Source organism: Perna viridis, chromosome 13, assembly GCF_037379345.1.
Source record: "Perna viridis isolate PV_CMFRI_1.1 ecotype Kerala chromosome 13, ASM3737934v1, whole genome shotgun sequence".
NCBI classification, from domain to species: domain Eukaryota; kingdom Metazoa; phylum Mollusca; class Bivalvia; order Mytilida; family Mytilidae; genus Perna; species Perna viridis.
In genome coordinates, this window is record NC_142457.1 from 35,931,974 (window position 1) to 35,949,611 (window position 17,638).

The following is a 17,638-nucleotide window of genomic DNA, read 5'->3' on the forward strand; positions in this document are numbered from 1 at the left end:
TATAATACCACCACAGTTTCGTCTGGCCTTTTTATGTTTACATCTACGTCTATTGCTATTACAAATACACACACATGCAGTGATATCTTTTTTGGCCGCCAGAGAATGTTTTGAATTATCCTCAATTCCTTCTACAAATGAAACATTTTTGTGTGGATCAGTGCAGCCACTCAAAATTGCAATTAAAACCCATGGAAACAAACTTTTTGACCTGTATATTTGCCCTCTTGTTGTAGGCCTTACTATTGTTACACGAAAAATTTTTTGTTTTACAGATCATTCTGCCATACTTGAGTATGAAGATTGTAAGGATTAGTCTGAATGGTCAGTGAGATTAGGCCAGCATTTGTTATTTCCTCTTTCAATTGGGAAAAACTACAAATTTGATCATCATCAATCATATACATGTGGAAATATATGTCCTTGTTCACAACATGATGAATTATTTGGACAAAAGGGAGATACTTCGTTTGGTAAGTAGCCTGTAATGGCAATTCTTGTGATAGTCCAGTCAGTCTAACTAATTTTTGCCCTTAGTCTTAACAAATTGCAACAGAAGATATTTAAGTTCTAAGCTATAGCATTATGACCAAAATAAGTTCAGAAAAAGTCTATAGTGCAGAAACCTCAAATTTAGCATTTCAACCATTGCAAAGGGGAAACAACTCTGTCTAAAAGGCTGAAATAATAGTACAAAATCATAATTATGGTTTATCTGATGAAAACAATGTGGTTATATTTATACATTAAGCATAGATTAGAGGATCATCTGCAATTTTAAAGGAGTTCCATATATAATCTTTACCAAAACAACTTAGATTTAGAAACAAAATAGAAAACCATGTGTCAATTTTTTTCTCTCGAGATAACAAAGTTCAAGAATTCCAATTTAGATGAATATGATGAAGTAAATATTCTACTTCTTGTGGTAAAAGATTCTTTTAACATGGACAAAACTTTTGATAAATAGCTTACAGAAATAAAGAATACAATTTTCTTTTGATTTTTCAAAATGATAGAAGTGCCTGTTGTGGGAGGACCAATGGAAGATAATTATACTATAAAGTTTTACATGTTCAAAGCTTGTAAGCACATAGTTAACTGCTCAATAGAGTATGATGAACTTTTATATAAAGTTCAGGGTATAATGTGAAGATGTGCAAAAAAGAATTACCTTAATTATAATTGATTTGATCTACATATAAGGGCTTTACACTTAATATTTAACTCTGATTTAAAGTAATGTCATTTCATACATATTAGAAGAATTGGGATGTATTTTACATATGATGGGGACATAACTTTTTGTACAGTAGGTTTAAATTGGTCTGGAGCTGGCATGTCAGTCAGCTGCTAGTAGTCCTTAGTTTGTATAGTTGTGTAGTTTATATTCAGGTTCTTTATTTCTATTGTAACAAGGAGCTCAGACCTTTTTGAACTGATTTTAGGTGTGTTTAATTTTGTAATATTTGTTTGACATGGCCAGACTTTAAAGTACTTTAACCCTGCCACAGTTTTTGTGCTTGTCCAAAATCAAGAATTTCTGGCCTCTGTATGCCTGTTTCATTTTCACCTTCAGTTTATGTTTTATGTTATTTTTTTGCTGTACCTGTGTATAATGATGCTTAGGGCCAGTTGCAGCCTGCCCTGTGGTATGCACAAAACTTAGCACATATACCTGTACATGTACATATTAAAGACGCGTACTTTCTATTTTAGACTTTGAACTGAATGTTTTAGGTGTTTCCAAAGCAACACATTAACTTTACTTTTTATGAATATAGTGTGCCAATATCTTATCTGTATCTCCTCTTACAACACGGAAAAGAATTTAATGAAACTTTTGCAGAAACTTTACTCTATATTCCTATTGTGCACCTTCAATTGGATTTGGATCTTAATCAATTTGGAGGACAAAAGGTGCATATTATCAAATATGGGCGTGGTTGATGTCAAGATAATGAGCATTGATTACAGTTTTGTTCCCGGCTGCAATGCAAAAGGGGGGGGTTAGAAATACTAGTGTGTGTGTGTTTGCATGTATGTATGTGCTTGTATGTTCATCCAGTCAAATTTGTGGATGCAGCATCTTGGAAACCACTGGACGGATTTGTTCAAAGTTCGTAGGATTGTTACATGTAGTAACCATTTTGTGCCACCATTTTGTTTAACAAGTTTTGCAGGAGTTATGGGACTTTTGCACTTCTTTTTTTTGGCGACAATGGGGAACATATGGCTAGGAATTGCTTGTCTAGTTTTAATATGGAGACAGAGGGGGTATCTTTATCTTTTCCATTACTCCTTCTACATCTGTGAATGGAGTTATTGAAACTCCCAAGATTTTTGAAAAGGAACGAATATGAAGAAAGAAACCCAGTGCTTAGCTGGACAGTGTGTGGATAATCTTATTATATAGGTACATGTAAATCCAACTTTGAATATACTTTTTTAATATATGATAATAGACTTATAGTAATTTATTTGTTTAAGGTTGCATAAAAGGATGGCATGGTAGAAGTGATATTTTGATCAATGATGTTGTACCAGTTGGTTGTACTGCTATCTCAAAACAAGGACAAGGAGACAACGAAAGTGTGTCATCATTTTCGTCCACTGAAGTAAAATTCAAAGATGGTAAAGAAGGTTTTGACCAGAAGGATCTCGCAAAGATGATAAGTGAAACAGTGGTATTTTCATTTCTTCAATGCAAGTTGAATAGGGAGCGAATGCACAGTTGTTTAGTCCCTGGAATAGGAATCTCAAATGGTAAAGTGAAGTGTTTTTTCTATGACTCTGAGGAAGATGTTCTTCTTGAAACAGCAGAAATGGATTTGAAAATAGACCTTACAGTACCTAAAATATCCCAAACTGCTGTAGTTTTGCTTTGGCTTACAATAAATTATCAAATCTTTTGTTCAGGAATAAGTGATAAAATGAAGAAGTATAATGCCCAATTTTTTGAAAGGGTTGGTGACCATATAGATTTTTATCGAAATGAAACTGCATTTGAAGTGCACAAACCATATTGTCCTAAAAAGAAGGACAACTGGTTCATTGATGAACCTGTTGATCAATATCGTCGAGAGAACCTTAAAATCAAATATGAAGAATTAAAGGTATGCCATGGTTAAGTTTAAAGTATAGTTCACTTTGCAAAGTCTCTCATATTTTGTATTGAAACAATTAGAAAACAGTACTTACATGTACTTAACAACTACAATTATTGATCAGTGATATATCCTACACATATCATTGATCCATCAACCTGATGATTGCTTTAGATTGCTATTATTGTTATCATTTTGCCTGTGAGGTTGCCATCCAATGCCGTTAACTTTTTACATAACTACAAAATATATTAGTTTTATAATAGTGTCATGCACATGGACTTTGGATCATAAGTTGGATCCATTAAATGGACAAACAATGTACTAAAATGCTGTTTTACCGGTAATTATTTTTCACATTTTATTATCCATGGCTGTACAATGTATAAAATAGTTAAACAGCATGTTAATACATTTTTGTCCATTTAATGGATCTTAACTCATGACCCCAAGTCCCTGTGCATCACTTAGGGAAAGGAAATTATGTCTTCAGACAGGGTCAGCTAAAGTGTAAATGGCTCAAAGTACTGACTAGGTCTCTACTTATATTTAACATTTGATATTTAGTGGAATACAGTCATTAATCTTCAATGTATTTTTCAACATCATTTCAAGGTGGGATCAGTTTTTTTATGAAAAAGTGGGTTGATATAATCTGAAGAACTAGAATTGAAATTAAAATACAAATGCATTGACCAGTGCTCTTCATATTCCTTAATGACTTTAATTCATGCAGAACATATGATGAATCATTAAATGAGCTGGAATTTAGACAGGAAAATCATGTAAGTACATGAAACTTAATAATAAATCAAAATTATTAAATGTATGAAAAAAGTTTAAATTTATGTTTCTGCAAAACATGTAGAAGTTGCCTCCCCTTTCCAGATCTATTTTTAGCTCACTTGGCCATGGGCCATGTGAGCTATTGCCATCACTTGGCGTCTGTTGTCATTAACAATTCTTCAAACATCTCTTGAAACTACTGATGGGACTTGAATGAAATTGTTCCTTAAAGTATCCTGCACAAATGACTGTTTTGACTTTTGATCTGGTAAAAAACCATGGCCACTGCTAAAAATACTACACTGGGGTCAGAAGCAGTTTTTGCATATATCTCTAAAACCGTTAGGTTTAGCCAAATTCTGACATGGGATGAAAGTGTTTATCATGATGAGATCTGTCAGTGGTCAAATTTTGATGAAAATCTGTTGACCCATATTGGAGTAACTGTCCTTTTTAGCTCTTCTGGGCAAAAGCCATTTGAGGTACTGCCATCACATGCATCCGTCGTCTTCATCTGTTGTTATCCTGAACAGTTTTTCTAAACTCTTCTCCTGTGAACTACTGGACCAATAAGAATCAAACTTGGTATCAACGTTTATTGCTATTTTTAATGTTATTTCTTTCAAAAATCTTCTCCTCTGACACCACTTGACCAATTGGAACTAAATTTACTTTGAATGTTCCTTGGGGTATCCTACATGGAACTGGTATGGGGATTTTTGATCCGTTAAAAAACATGGCCGCCATTACTAAAAATAGAACTTACATGTACGTAGTCAAACAGTAGTTTTTTTTTGCATATATCTCCTAAACCCTTAGGTTTAGCCAAATTGTGAAGTGAGGTGAAAGTGTTCAGCATGATGAGATCTATTTGTGGTCAAATATTTATTGTAATCTGTTAAGCCATGTTGGAGTTATTGCCCTTTTTCGCCGCTTTTTCTTTTTTGCTATTTGGAATGTTATTTGTCAAAAATCTCCTCCTCTGACACCACTTGACTAATTGGAATCAAACTTAGTAAGAATTTTTGTTGAGGTATCCTACATAGAACTGATATGGGGATTTTTAATCCATTAAAGAACATTGCCACCATCACTAAAAATAGAACATAGGGGTCAGACTGTGTGTTTTTAGCATATATGTACAAAACCATTAGGTTTAGCATAATTATTTCAATTGTTATTATAAGGCCTTCAAAGCTCTTCAGGGATCAAAGTTGTCAGGCAACTCCTTGTAAGAGTTATTGCCCTTGAAATATGTAAAATGCCTTTTTTTTTTTACAGTTTTCTGCCAATAAACTATAATACATGTAGATAGAAAGAAACTTTCACTTGCTGCAATGATCCTTAAGATGGTCCACTAAAGTCTTGTTGAGTCAAAATTGTTGGATAACTCCTTGTTAAATTTATTGCTCTTGAAAGACAACCTTTAACCAGGTGAGTGATTCAGGCTCCTGGGAGCCTCTAGTTATTGAAATCATACAAGTTTATAAATAAATAAATTAGTTTTATTTAGAGTTGGCATATACATGTACATGTAACACATAATAAGACAACATCAACTCTGGTGAGCTTTTGATCGATATAAAATTAGAAATTTTTTATTGTATTGGCAACCATTTAAAAATTGGTTGTTGGCACAATCTCTATATTGTCCATCTAGCTAATATCATTATTCTGGATAGCCTAATTTTCCTAGATATCAATTTTCATAGAAATCTTATGCCTTTCAATTTAAATGGTGTTTGCAGTCATTTTTAAAATATTGGCAGCTGATATACAATTTAATCTATTTAATAAGCTGCATATTATTAATTTGGATGGCAAAAATATCCTTAATATCAATTTTCATTGAAATTGGGCAACTGTTAATTTTTTATGTATTGGTGGCCACTTTAAAAACGGTCGCCTAAATGCATGCAATTTTGTTTTGATTTTGTTTTGACCCTTGAGCTGAAAATGTATACCAAGTTACAAAATAATAATATAAATAATAATAAGAAGAAGAGACAGGGTAAAAAGAATAAGTCTCCAGCCAACTTAATGGTTGGCAACTTAAAGTATCAGAACTGTTGTAACTTAAGCATTGATTTTTTTGTACAGGTTACAAATTGTTAAAAATATAGTTATTTTTTTAAATGATGCTGAATGAATTATAAAATTAGCTATATCATGACTTTATTTTATTTAAATCTTTATTTATATTATGAATCAAATGTATATACATGTACTATCTTTACAGTACAACACAATCTTTTCCTTTCGTTAAGTTATTCACTTAGATATGTTTAATGTTTGTATATGTATGGTTTTAACCTCTTTATATTAACTTCCATGTATTTACATTTTAAAAAAAATCTACTGTACAAATAATGTAATTTCTTGCTAGTGACACTGTACTTATGTATCTTTTATCCATAGATTGTATAAAGAAAGTGGTAAATAAATCTTCTTATATTTATGCATGTATCTCATTACATCAAACATCTTTGTTGTCATCACTGTTGACCCTGCCCATTCCAAATTTTAGAGGCCATTGGCGAGTGAGCCCCTGCTAATTTCAAGCCCTATGCATATATCATTGTGAAATACAGAGATAAAAAAAAGAAAACATTAGGTAGCCAATGTAGTTTCAGATACAGACACTATACTTAACACTGGATACAGACACCATACCAAACCAAACACTGGATACAGACACTATACTTAGCACTGGATACAGACACCATACCAATCCAAACACTGGATACAGACACTATACAAAACAAAACACTGGTTACAGACACTATACGAAACCAAACACTGGATACAAACACTATACCTAAAACTGGATACAGACACCATACCAAACCAAATACTGGATACAGACACCATACCAAACCAAATACTGGATACAGACGCTATACAAAACACTGGATAAAGATACTATACCAAACACTGGATACAGACATTATACAAAACACTGGATAAAGATACTATACCAAACACTGGATACAGACATTATACAAAACGAAACACCGGAAACAGACACCATACCCAACCAAACACTGGATACAGACGCTATACAAAACATTGGATACAGATACTATACCAAACACTGGATACAGACATTATACCAAACTAAACACTGAATACACTGACTATACCAAACCAAACACTGGATACAGACACTATTCCAAACACTGGATACAGACACTATACAAAACACTAGACGAAGACACTATACCAAATACTGGATACAGACACCATACCAATCCAAACACTGGACAAACACACTATACAAGACACTGGATAAAGACACTATACCAAACACTGGATACAGACACTATACAAAACACTGGATAAAGAAACTATACCAAACACTGGATACAGACATTATACAAAACGAAACACTGGAAACAGACACCATACCCAACCAAACACTGGATACAGACGCTATACAAAACACTGGATACAGATACTTTACCAAACACTGGATACAGACATTATACCAAACCAAACACTAGATACAGACGCTTTACAAAACACAGGATACAGACACTATACCAAATACTGGATATAGACACCATACCAAACCAAACACTGGATACAGGCACAATACAAAACACTCAATACAGACATTATACCAAACATTGGATACAGCCACTTTACCAAACACTGGATACAGATACTATCCAAACACTGGATACAGACACTATACCAAACATTGGAAACAGACAGCGTACTTAACACTGGAGACAGACATTATACAAAACACTGGATACAGATACTATACCAAACACTGGATTCAGACATTATACCAAACCGAACACTGGATACCGACACTATACCTAACACTGGATACAGACACCATACCCAACCAAACACTGGATGCAGACACTATACAAAACACTGGATACAGATACTATACCAAACACTGGATACAGACACTACACCAAACCAAACACTGGATACAGACACTATACCAATCCAAACACTGGACAAACACACTATACAAGACACTGGATAAAGATACTATACCAAACACTGGATAATGACACTACACCAAACCAAACACTGGATACAGACACTATACAAAACACTGGATAAAGATACTTTACCAAACACTGGATACAGACATTATACAAAACGAAACACTGGAAACAGACACCATACCCAACCAAACACTGGATACGGACGCTATACAAAACACTGGATACAGATACTATACCAAACACTGGATACAGACATTATACCAAACCAAACACTGAATATCCTGACTATACCAAACCAAACAGAGGAAACAGACACTATATCAAACACTGGATACAGACACTATACAAAACACTGGATACAGACATTATACCAAACCAAACATTGGATACAGACAATATACGAAACCAAACAATGGATACAAACACTATACCTAACACTAGATACAGACACCATACCAAACCAAATACTGGATACAGACACAATACAAAACAAAACACTGGAAACAGACACTATACCAAACCAAACATTGGATACAGACACAATACAAAACACTCAATACAGACATTATACCAAACATTGGATACAGCCACTTTACCAAACACTGGATACAGATACTATCCAAACACTGGATACAGACACTATACCAAACATTGGAAACAGACAGCGTACTTAACACTGGACAGACATTATACAAAACACTGGATACAGATACTATACCAAACACTGGATACAGACATTATACCAAACCAAACACTGGATACCGACACTATACCTAACACTGGATACAGACACCATACCCAACCAAACACTGGATGCAGACACTATACAAAACACTGGATACAGATATTATACCAAACACTGGATACAGACACTACACCAAACCAAGCACTGGATACAGACATTACACCTAACACTGGATACAGACACCATACCCAACCAAACACTGGATACAGACGCTATACAAAACACTGGATACAGATACTATACCAAACACTGGATACAGACATTATACCAAACCAAACACTGGATACAGACGCTATGCAAAACACTGGATACAGACACTATACCAAACACTGGATACAGACGCTATGCAAAACACTGGATACAGACACTATACCAAACACTGGATACAGACATTATACCAAACCAAACATTGAATACCCTGACTATACCAAACCAAACACTGGATACAGACACTATACAAAACACTAGACAAAGACACTATACCAATTAATGGGTATAGAAAATACACAAAGCACTGGACACCGACACTATACCAAACCAAACACTGGATAAAGACACTATACCAAACACTGGATACAAACACTACACCAAACACTGGATACAAACACTATACCAAACACTGGATACAGACACTATACCAAACACTGGATATAAGCACTATACCAAACACTATACCAAAAACTGGATACAAACACTATACCAAACACTGGATACAGACACTATACCAAACACTGGATACAAACACTATACCAAACACTGGAAACAAACACTATACCAAACACTGGATACAAACACTATACCAAACACAGTATACAGACACTATACCAAACACTGGATACAAACACTATACCAAACACTGGATACAGACACTATACCAAACACTGGATACAGACACTATACCAAACACTGGATACAGACACTATACCAAACACTGGATACAAACACTATACCAAACACTGGAAACAAACACTATACCAAACACTGGATACAAACACTATACCAAACACAGTATACAGACACTATACCAAACACTGGATACAAACACTATACCAAACACTGGATACAGACACTATACCAAACACTGGATACAGACACTATACCAAACACTGGATACAGACACTATACCAAACACTGGATACAGACACTATACCAAACAAACACAGTATACAGACACTATACCAAACACTGGATACAAACACTATACCAAACACTGGATACAGACACTATACCAAACACTGGATACAAACACTATACCAAACACTGGATACAGACTCTATACCAAACAAACACAGTATACAGACACTATACCAAACACTGGATACAAACACTATACCAAACACTGGATACAGACACTATACCAAACACTGGATACAGACACTATACAAAACCAAACACTGGATACAGCCAATATACCGAACCAAACACTGGATATATACAATATACGAAACCAAACACGGGATGCAGACACTATACCAAACCAAACACTGGATACAGTCACTTTACTTATCACTGGTGGATGCACACACTATACTTAACACTGGATGCAGACACCATACCAAACCATACACTGGATAGAGACACTTTACCCAACAATACAGATATTATACCAAACCAAACACTGAATATAATAACTTTATCAAGCCAAAGTATTGAAATAGGGACTACACCAGAACCAAACACTGGATTCATAAAGTATATCAAACAAAACACTGAATATAGATACTACACCACGCACTTGATACAGACATTATACAAACCAAAACACTAGATACAGACACTATGCAAAACGAAACACTTGATACAGGCTATATACGACACCAAACACTGGATACAAACACTATACCTAACACTGGATAAAGAAACCATACCAAAGCAACACTGGATACAGGCACAATACCAAAGACTGGATACAGGCACAATACCAAAGACTGGATACAGACACTATACCAAACCAAACACTGGATACAGACACTAGGCAAAACGAAACACTGGATACAGGAAGTATACGAAACCAAACACTGCATACAGACACTAAACCACACACTGGATATTGACACTGCACCAAGCCAAACACTGGATATTGACACTGCACCAAGCCAAACACTGGATACAGACACTTTACTGAACACTCGATACACACACCATACCCAATCAAACATTTGATACAGAGGTTATACCATCCACCGGATACAGACACTATACCAAACCAAACATTGAATACAAACACTATACAAAACACTGTACAGACATTATAGAAAACAGAACACAGGATACAGACAATATGCCAAACCAAACATTGGATATATGCACTATACCAAACACTGGATACAGACACTATACAAAACACTGGATACCGACACTTTACCGAACACTGGATACAGACATTGTATCAAACAAAACAACTGATATAGGCACTATACCAAACCAAACACCTGATATAGACACTCTATCAAACAAAACTGTTGGTATAGGCACTATACCAAACCAAACATTGGATACAGACACTATACAAAAAAAAAACACTGGATACAGAAAATGTACCTAACACTGGATACAGAAACCATACAAAATGAAACGCTGGATACAGACATTCCACCAAACACGGGACACAGGCACTGTACAAAACACTGGATACAGACATTATACCAAACACAGGACACGGACATTATACAAAACTAAACATTGGATACGTACACTATAAAAAAACACTGGATACAGACAATATAGCTAACACTGGATACAGACACTATACCAAATTAAACAATGGATACAGGAACTATAAAAAAAAACATTAGATACATAAAGCAATACCAAGCGCTGGGTAGAGACACTATACCAAGAACTGCATAGGGATACTATACCAAACAAAGACTCCAGTAACTTTGCCAAACACTTGATGCAGATACTATATCAAACCAAACATTGGATACAGACACTACCAAATACTGGATACAGATGCTCTACCATACAAAACATTGGATACAGATGCTTTACAAAACATTGGAGACAAACACTATACCAAACACTGGATTGCACTGGATCAAACACTGAATACAGACATTATACCAAACTAAACACTTGATACAGACACGAAAAGAAACACTGGATACAGACACTATACCACACCACACACTGGATACAGACACTATGCATAACACTGGATACAGACACCATACTAAACGAAACACTGGACACAGGTATTGTATCAAGCACTGGATATAGACACTATACGAAACATTGCAACAGACACTATACCAAAGGACACACTGGATACAGACACTATACCAAACACTGGATACAGACAATATACAGAATCACACACTGGATACAGAGAATATACCAAACCAAACACGGGATACAGGGACTATACCAAACACTGGGTACAGTCACTATACCATACAAAGCACTGGACACAGACACTATACCAAACACTAGTTATAGACACTATACCAAACGAAACACTGAATATAGACGCTATATGAAACCCAACAATTGAAATAGGTACTATACCAAACCAAACACTGGATACATACTACACAAAACACTAGATAAAGACACCATACCAAACGGAAGACTGGACATAGGCACTGTACTAAACGCTGGATATAGACATTATACGAAATATTGCAAACAGACACTTTACCAAACTACCAAACACTGGATACAGACACTATACAAAACAACACACTGGATACAGACAATATACCAAACCAAACACTGGATACAGGCACTATACGAAAAAAAGCACTCGATATAGACACCATTCCAAACACTGGATAGAGACACTATACAAAACACTGGATGCAGACATTATACCAATCCGAAAACTAGATACAGACACCATACCAAACCAAACACTGGGTACCAGAACTGTGCCAAACACTGAATACAGACACTATACCAAACACTGGATACAGGAACTGTGGCAAACACTGGTAACAGACACTATACCAAACTAAACACTAGATACAGACACTATACCAAACAATGGATACAGACACTATACAAAACCAAACATTCTAAACAGACAATATACCAAACCAAACACGAGATATAGGCACTGTACCAAACACTGGACACTATACTAATCTATACACTATACAAACCAAATACTGTATGTAGACAACATTCCAAACCAAACGCTGGATATAGACACTATACCAAACACTGGAGATAGACAATGTTCCAAACCAAAGAGTGTAGAAAGACAATATGGAAAACACTAGATAAAACAGTATACCAAAAACTATTTACAGACACTATACCAAACCAAATACTGGATACAGATACTATAGAAAACACTGGATACAGACACATTACCTAATACTGGATACAGACACTTTGCCAAACCAGATACTGGATAAAGACCCTATAAAAAACAAAACACTGGATATAGACACTATACAAACATTGGATACAGACTCTTTATCAAAGACTGGAGACAGATACTATATCAAACACAGATTACAGACACTATACCAAAACACAATTAGATACAGACAATACACAAAACACTGGAGACAGAGACTATACCGAACAGTGGACATATCCACTATACCAAACACTGGTTACAAACACTATACAAATCCAGACACTGGATACAGACAATAAACCAAAACAAACACTGGATACAGACATAATACCAAACACAGGATACAGACAGTACACCTAGCAGTGAATACAGACACCATACCAAACGAAACACTGGATTCAGGCACTATACCTAATAACAGAAACAGACACTATGCGAAACGCTGGAAACAGACACTATACAAAACCATACACTAGATACAGACACTATACCACAACACACACTGCATGTTGACACTATACCACAACATACACTGCATGTAGACACTATACCAAACACTGGATACAGACACTATACCAAATTAAACAAGGGATACAGACACTATAAAAAAAACACTGGATACATAAAACAATACCAAGCACTGGATAGAGACACTATACCAAAAATTGGATACAGACACTATACTAAACAAAACACTGGATACAGACAATGTATATAACACTGGATATAGAAACCATACCATACAGACATTGCACCAAACACTGGATACAGGTACTGTACAAAACACTGGATACAGACATTATACCAAACACCGGACACGGACACTATACAAAACTGAACATTAAAAACAGACACAATACCAAACTAAACACTGGATACAGACAATATACAAAAATCCTGGAGACAAACATTATACCGATCACTGGATTCAAGCACTATACCAAACACTGGATACAGACAATATACCAAACACTTGATACAGACGCTGTACCTAGCACTGGATACAGACACTATACCAAACCAAACATTGGATACATATACTATATAAAACACTGGATACAGACACAATACCAAACACTGCATACCGACACCATAGCAAAACAAACACTGATACAGACAACGTACCTAACACTGGATGTAGACACTATACCAAACCAAACACTGGAAACAGACAACGAACCTAACACTGGATACAGGCACTATACCAAACCAAACATTGGGTACAGACACTATACCAAGCACTGCATAGAGATACTATACCAAACAAAGAATACAGTAACTTAGCCAAAAAATTGATACCGATACTATACCAAACCAAACATTGGATACAGACACTACCAAACACTGGATACAGATACTCTATCAAACAAAACATTGGATGCAGACGCTATACAAAACACTGGATACAGACAATGTACCTTACACTGGATACAGAAACCATACCAAATGAAACGCTGGATACAGACATTGCACCAAACACTGGATACAGGCACTAAACAAAACACTGGATACAGACATTATACCAAACACCGGACACGGGCACTATACAAAACTAAACATTGGATACAGACACAATACCACACTAAACACTGGATACAGACAATATACCAAAGAATGGATGCAGGCACTGTACCACACAGTTGATACAGACATTATACCAAACACCGCATTTAGACACTGCACCAAACCAAATACTGGATACAGACACTATAAGGAACACTGGACACAGACACTATACCACAACCATACAATGGATACAGACAAAATACAAAACACTGGATAGAGACGCTAGGCGGAACTCTGGATACAGTCACTATACCAAACACTGGATAATGTCACTATACAAAACCAAAAACTGGGTACAGTCACTATACCAAACAACGGATAACGACACTACACCAAACGAAACACTGGATACAGACACTGTACAAAACCCTGGATACAGACACTGTACCAAACCAAAAAAATGGATAGAGGCACTATACAAAACACTAGATAAAGAAAGCAAACCAAATACTGTACACAGACACTACACCAAACCAAAGAGTGGATAGAGACACTGTAGAAAACACTGGATACAGACACTATATCATACACAGGTACAGACACTATACCAAAACAAAAACTGGATGCAGACATTTTACTTAACACTGGATACAGACACTTTGCCAAACAAAACACTGGATACAGACGCTATACAAAGCAAACCACTTGTTACAGACGCTATACAAAACACTTGAGACAAACACTATACCGAACAGTGGATACAGGCACTATACCAAACACTGGATACAGACATTTTACTTAACACTGGATACAGACACTTTGCCAAACAAAACACTGAATACAGACAATATACAAAACACTGGAGACAGACAGTATACCGATCACTGGATGGAGGCACTATACTAAACTCAGGATACAGATATTATACCAAACACTGCATACCGACACTATAGAAAACACACACTGGAAACAGACAATATGTCAAACCAAATATTGGATAGAGACACTATACGAAACACTGGATACAGACACTATTCCAAACCACACACTTGATAGATACACTATACCAGACCAAACATTGGATACAGACACTATAAAAAAACACTGGATACAGACACAATATCAAACACTGCATACACACACTATACCAAACACTGGATACAGACACTATACCAAACACTGGATACAGACACTATACCAAACCAAATACTGGATACAGAAAACGTACCTAGCACTTGATACAGACATTATACCAGACCAAACATCGGATACAGACACTGTCAAACACTGGATACAGATACTATACCAAACAGTTGATACAGACATTCTACTAAACACTACACACAGACAATATACAGAATTAAGCACCGGATACAGGCACTGTAGAAAACCAAACACTGGATATAGACACTGTACAAAACCAAACACTGGATAAAGACACTATAACAAACAATAGATAATGACCCTACACCAAAACAATACTCGATACAGACACTATAGAAAACAGTGGATAGAGATACTATACCAAAGAAAATACTGTATACAGACACTATACCTAACACCGGATACAGCAATGTACCAAACATTGGATACAGACACTATTTCAAACACTGGATACAGTGACTATACAAAACACTAGATACAGACACAATACCAAACACTGGATGCAGACAGTACACCTAACAGTGGATACAGACACCATACCGAACCAAACACAGGAAAAAAACAATATGCCAAACCAAACCCTGGATACAGGAACTGTACCAAACACGGGATACAGGTACTGTACAAAACACTGGGGACAAAAACCATACCAAACACAGGACACACACACTATACAGAACTAAACATTGGATACAACCGCTATATCAAACACTGGTTACAGACACTATCCCAAACAACACACGGGATACAGACAATATACAAAACACTGTAGACAGACAGTTTACCGATCACTAGATACAGGCACTATACCAAATACTGGATAGAGACACTATACCAAACACTGAACATAGACACAATGCCAAACACTGCATACAGACACTATACCAAACATTGGATACAGCACTATACCAAACAACACACTGGATACAGACAATATACAAAACACTATAGACAGACAGTATACCGATCACTAGGTACAGGCACTATACCAAATACTGGATATAGAAACTGTACCTAACACCTGATACAGGGACTATAGCAAACACTGGACACACCCAATATACCAAGCGAAAAACGAGATACAGACACTCTACCAAACATTGGATACAAACACTATAAAAAACACTTGATAGAGACAATATACAAAACCAAAAAACTAGATGTAGTCACTATACCAAACAATTTATAATGACACTACAACAAACCATATACTGGATACAGATACTATACAAAACATTGGATACAGACATTTTACCAAACATTGGATACAGACACTATACCAAACACTGGATACAGGCAATATACGAAACCAAACACAGGATATAGGCACTATACCAAACACTGGATACAGACGCTATACAAAACCAAACACTAGATACAGACACCATACCAAACCAAACACTGGATACAGGCACTATAACAAACACTGGATACAGACACTATACAAATCAAAACACTGTATGCTGACAATATTCCAAAAAAAAAACCCAAAAAAACACTGGATATAGGCACTGTACCAGACACTGGATGTAGAAACTATACCACACTAAACACTGGGAACAGACACTATACAAACCACTAGATAAAAACAGTCTACCAAATACTATATACAGACACTACACTAAACCAAATACTGGATACAGGCACTACACCAAACAAATACTGAATACAGACACTAGATATAGACACTTTACTTAATACTGGTAACAGACACTTTGCTAAACCAAAAACTGGATACAGACATTACACAAAACACTGGAGACAGAGACTTTACAGAACAGTGGATACATGCACCATACCAAACACTTGATACAGACACTATACCAAACATTGGATATAGACACTATTCAAATCCAGACACTGGATACAGACACCATACCAAACCAAACACTAGATAGAGACACTATATCATACACTGGATACAGACACCATACCAAACCAAACACTAGATAGAGACACTATATCATACACTGGATACAGACACCATACCAAACCAAACACTGGATACCAACATTGTACCAAAATCGGGATACAGTCACTGTACAAA

General features: G+C 35.8%; 1 protein-coding gene across 1 annotated transcript; it reads left to right on the plus strand.

The window, feature by feature from the left end:
- Window positions 1-317: 317 nt before the first annotated feature.
- LOC148600639 (uncharacterized) lies at window positions 318-6,306 on the plus strand. Its single transcript, XM_088558959.1, has 2 exons — window positions 318-473; window positions 2,491-6,306. The coding sequence occupies exon 2, from the start codon at window positions 2,670-2,672 to the stop codon at window positions 3,129-3,131; it is 462 nt and encodes a 153-aa protein (XP_088415085.1). The 5' UTR covers window positions 318-473; window positions 2,491-2,669; the 3' UTR covers window positions 3,132-6,306.
- The last annotated feature ends 11,332 nt before the right edge of the window (window positions 6,307-17,638 follow it).

Excerpts from the sequence above, each read along its gene's own strand:
- LOC148600639 (XM_088558959.1), top strand. The coding sequence starts at position 2,670 with ATGATAAGTGAAACAGTGGTATTTTCATTTCTTCAATGCAAGTTGAAT.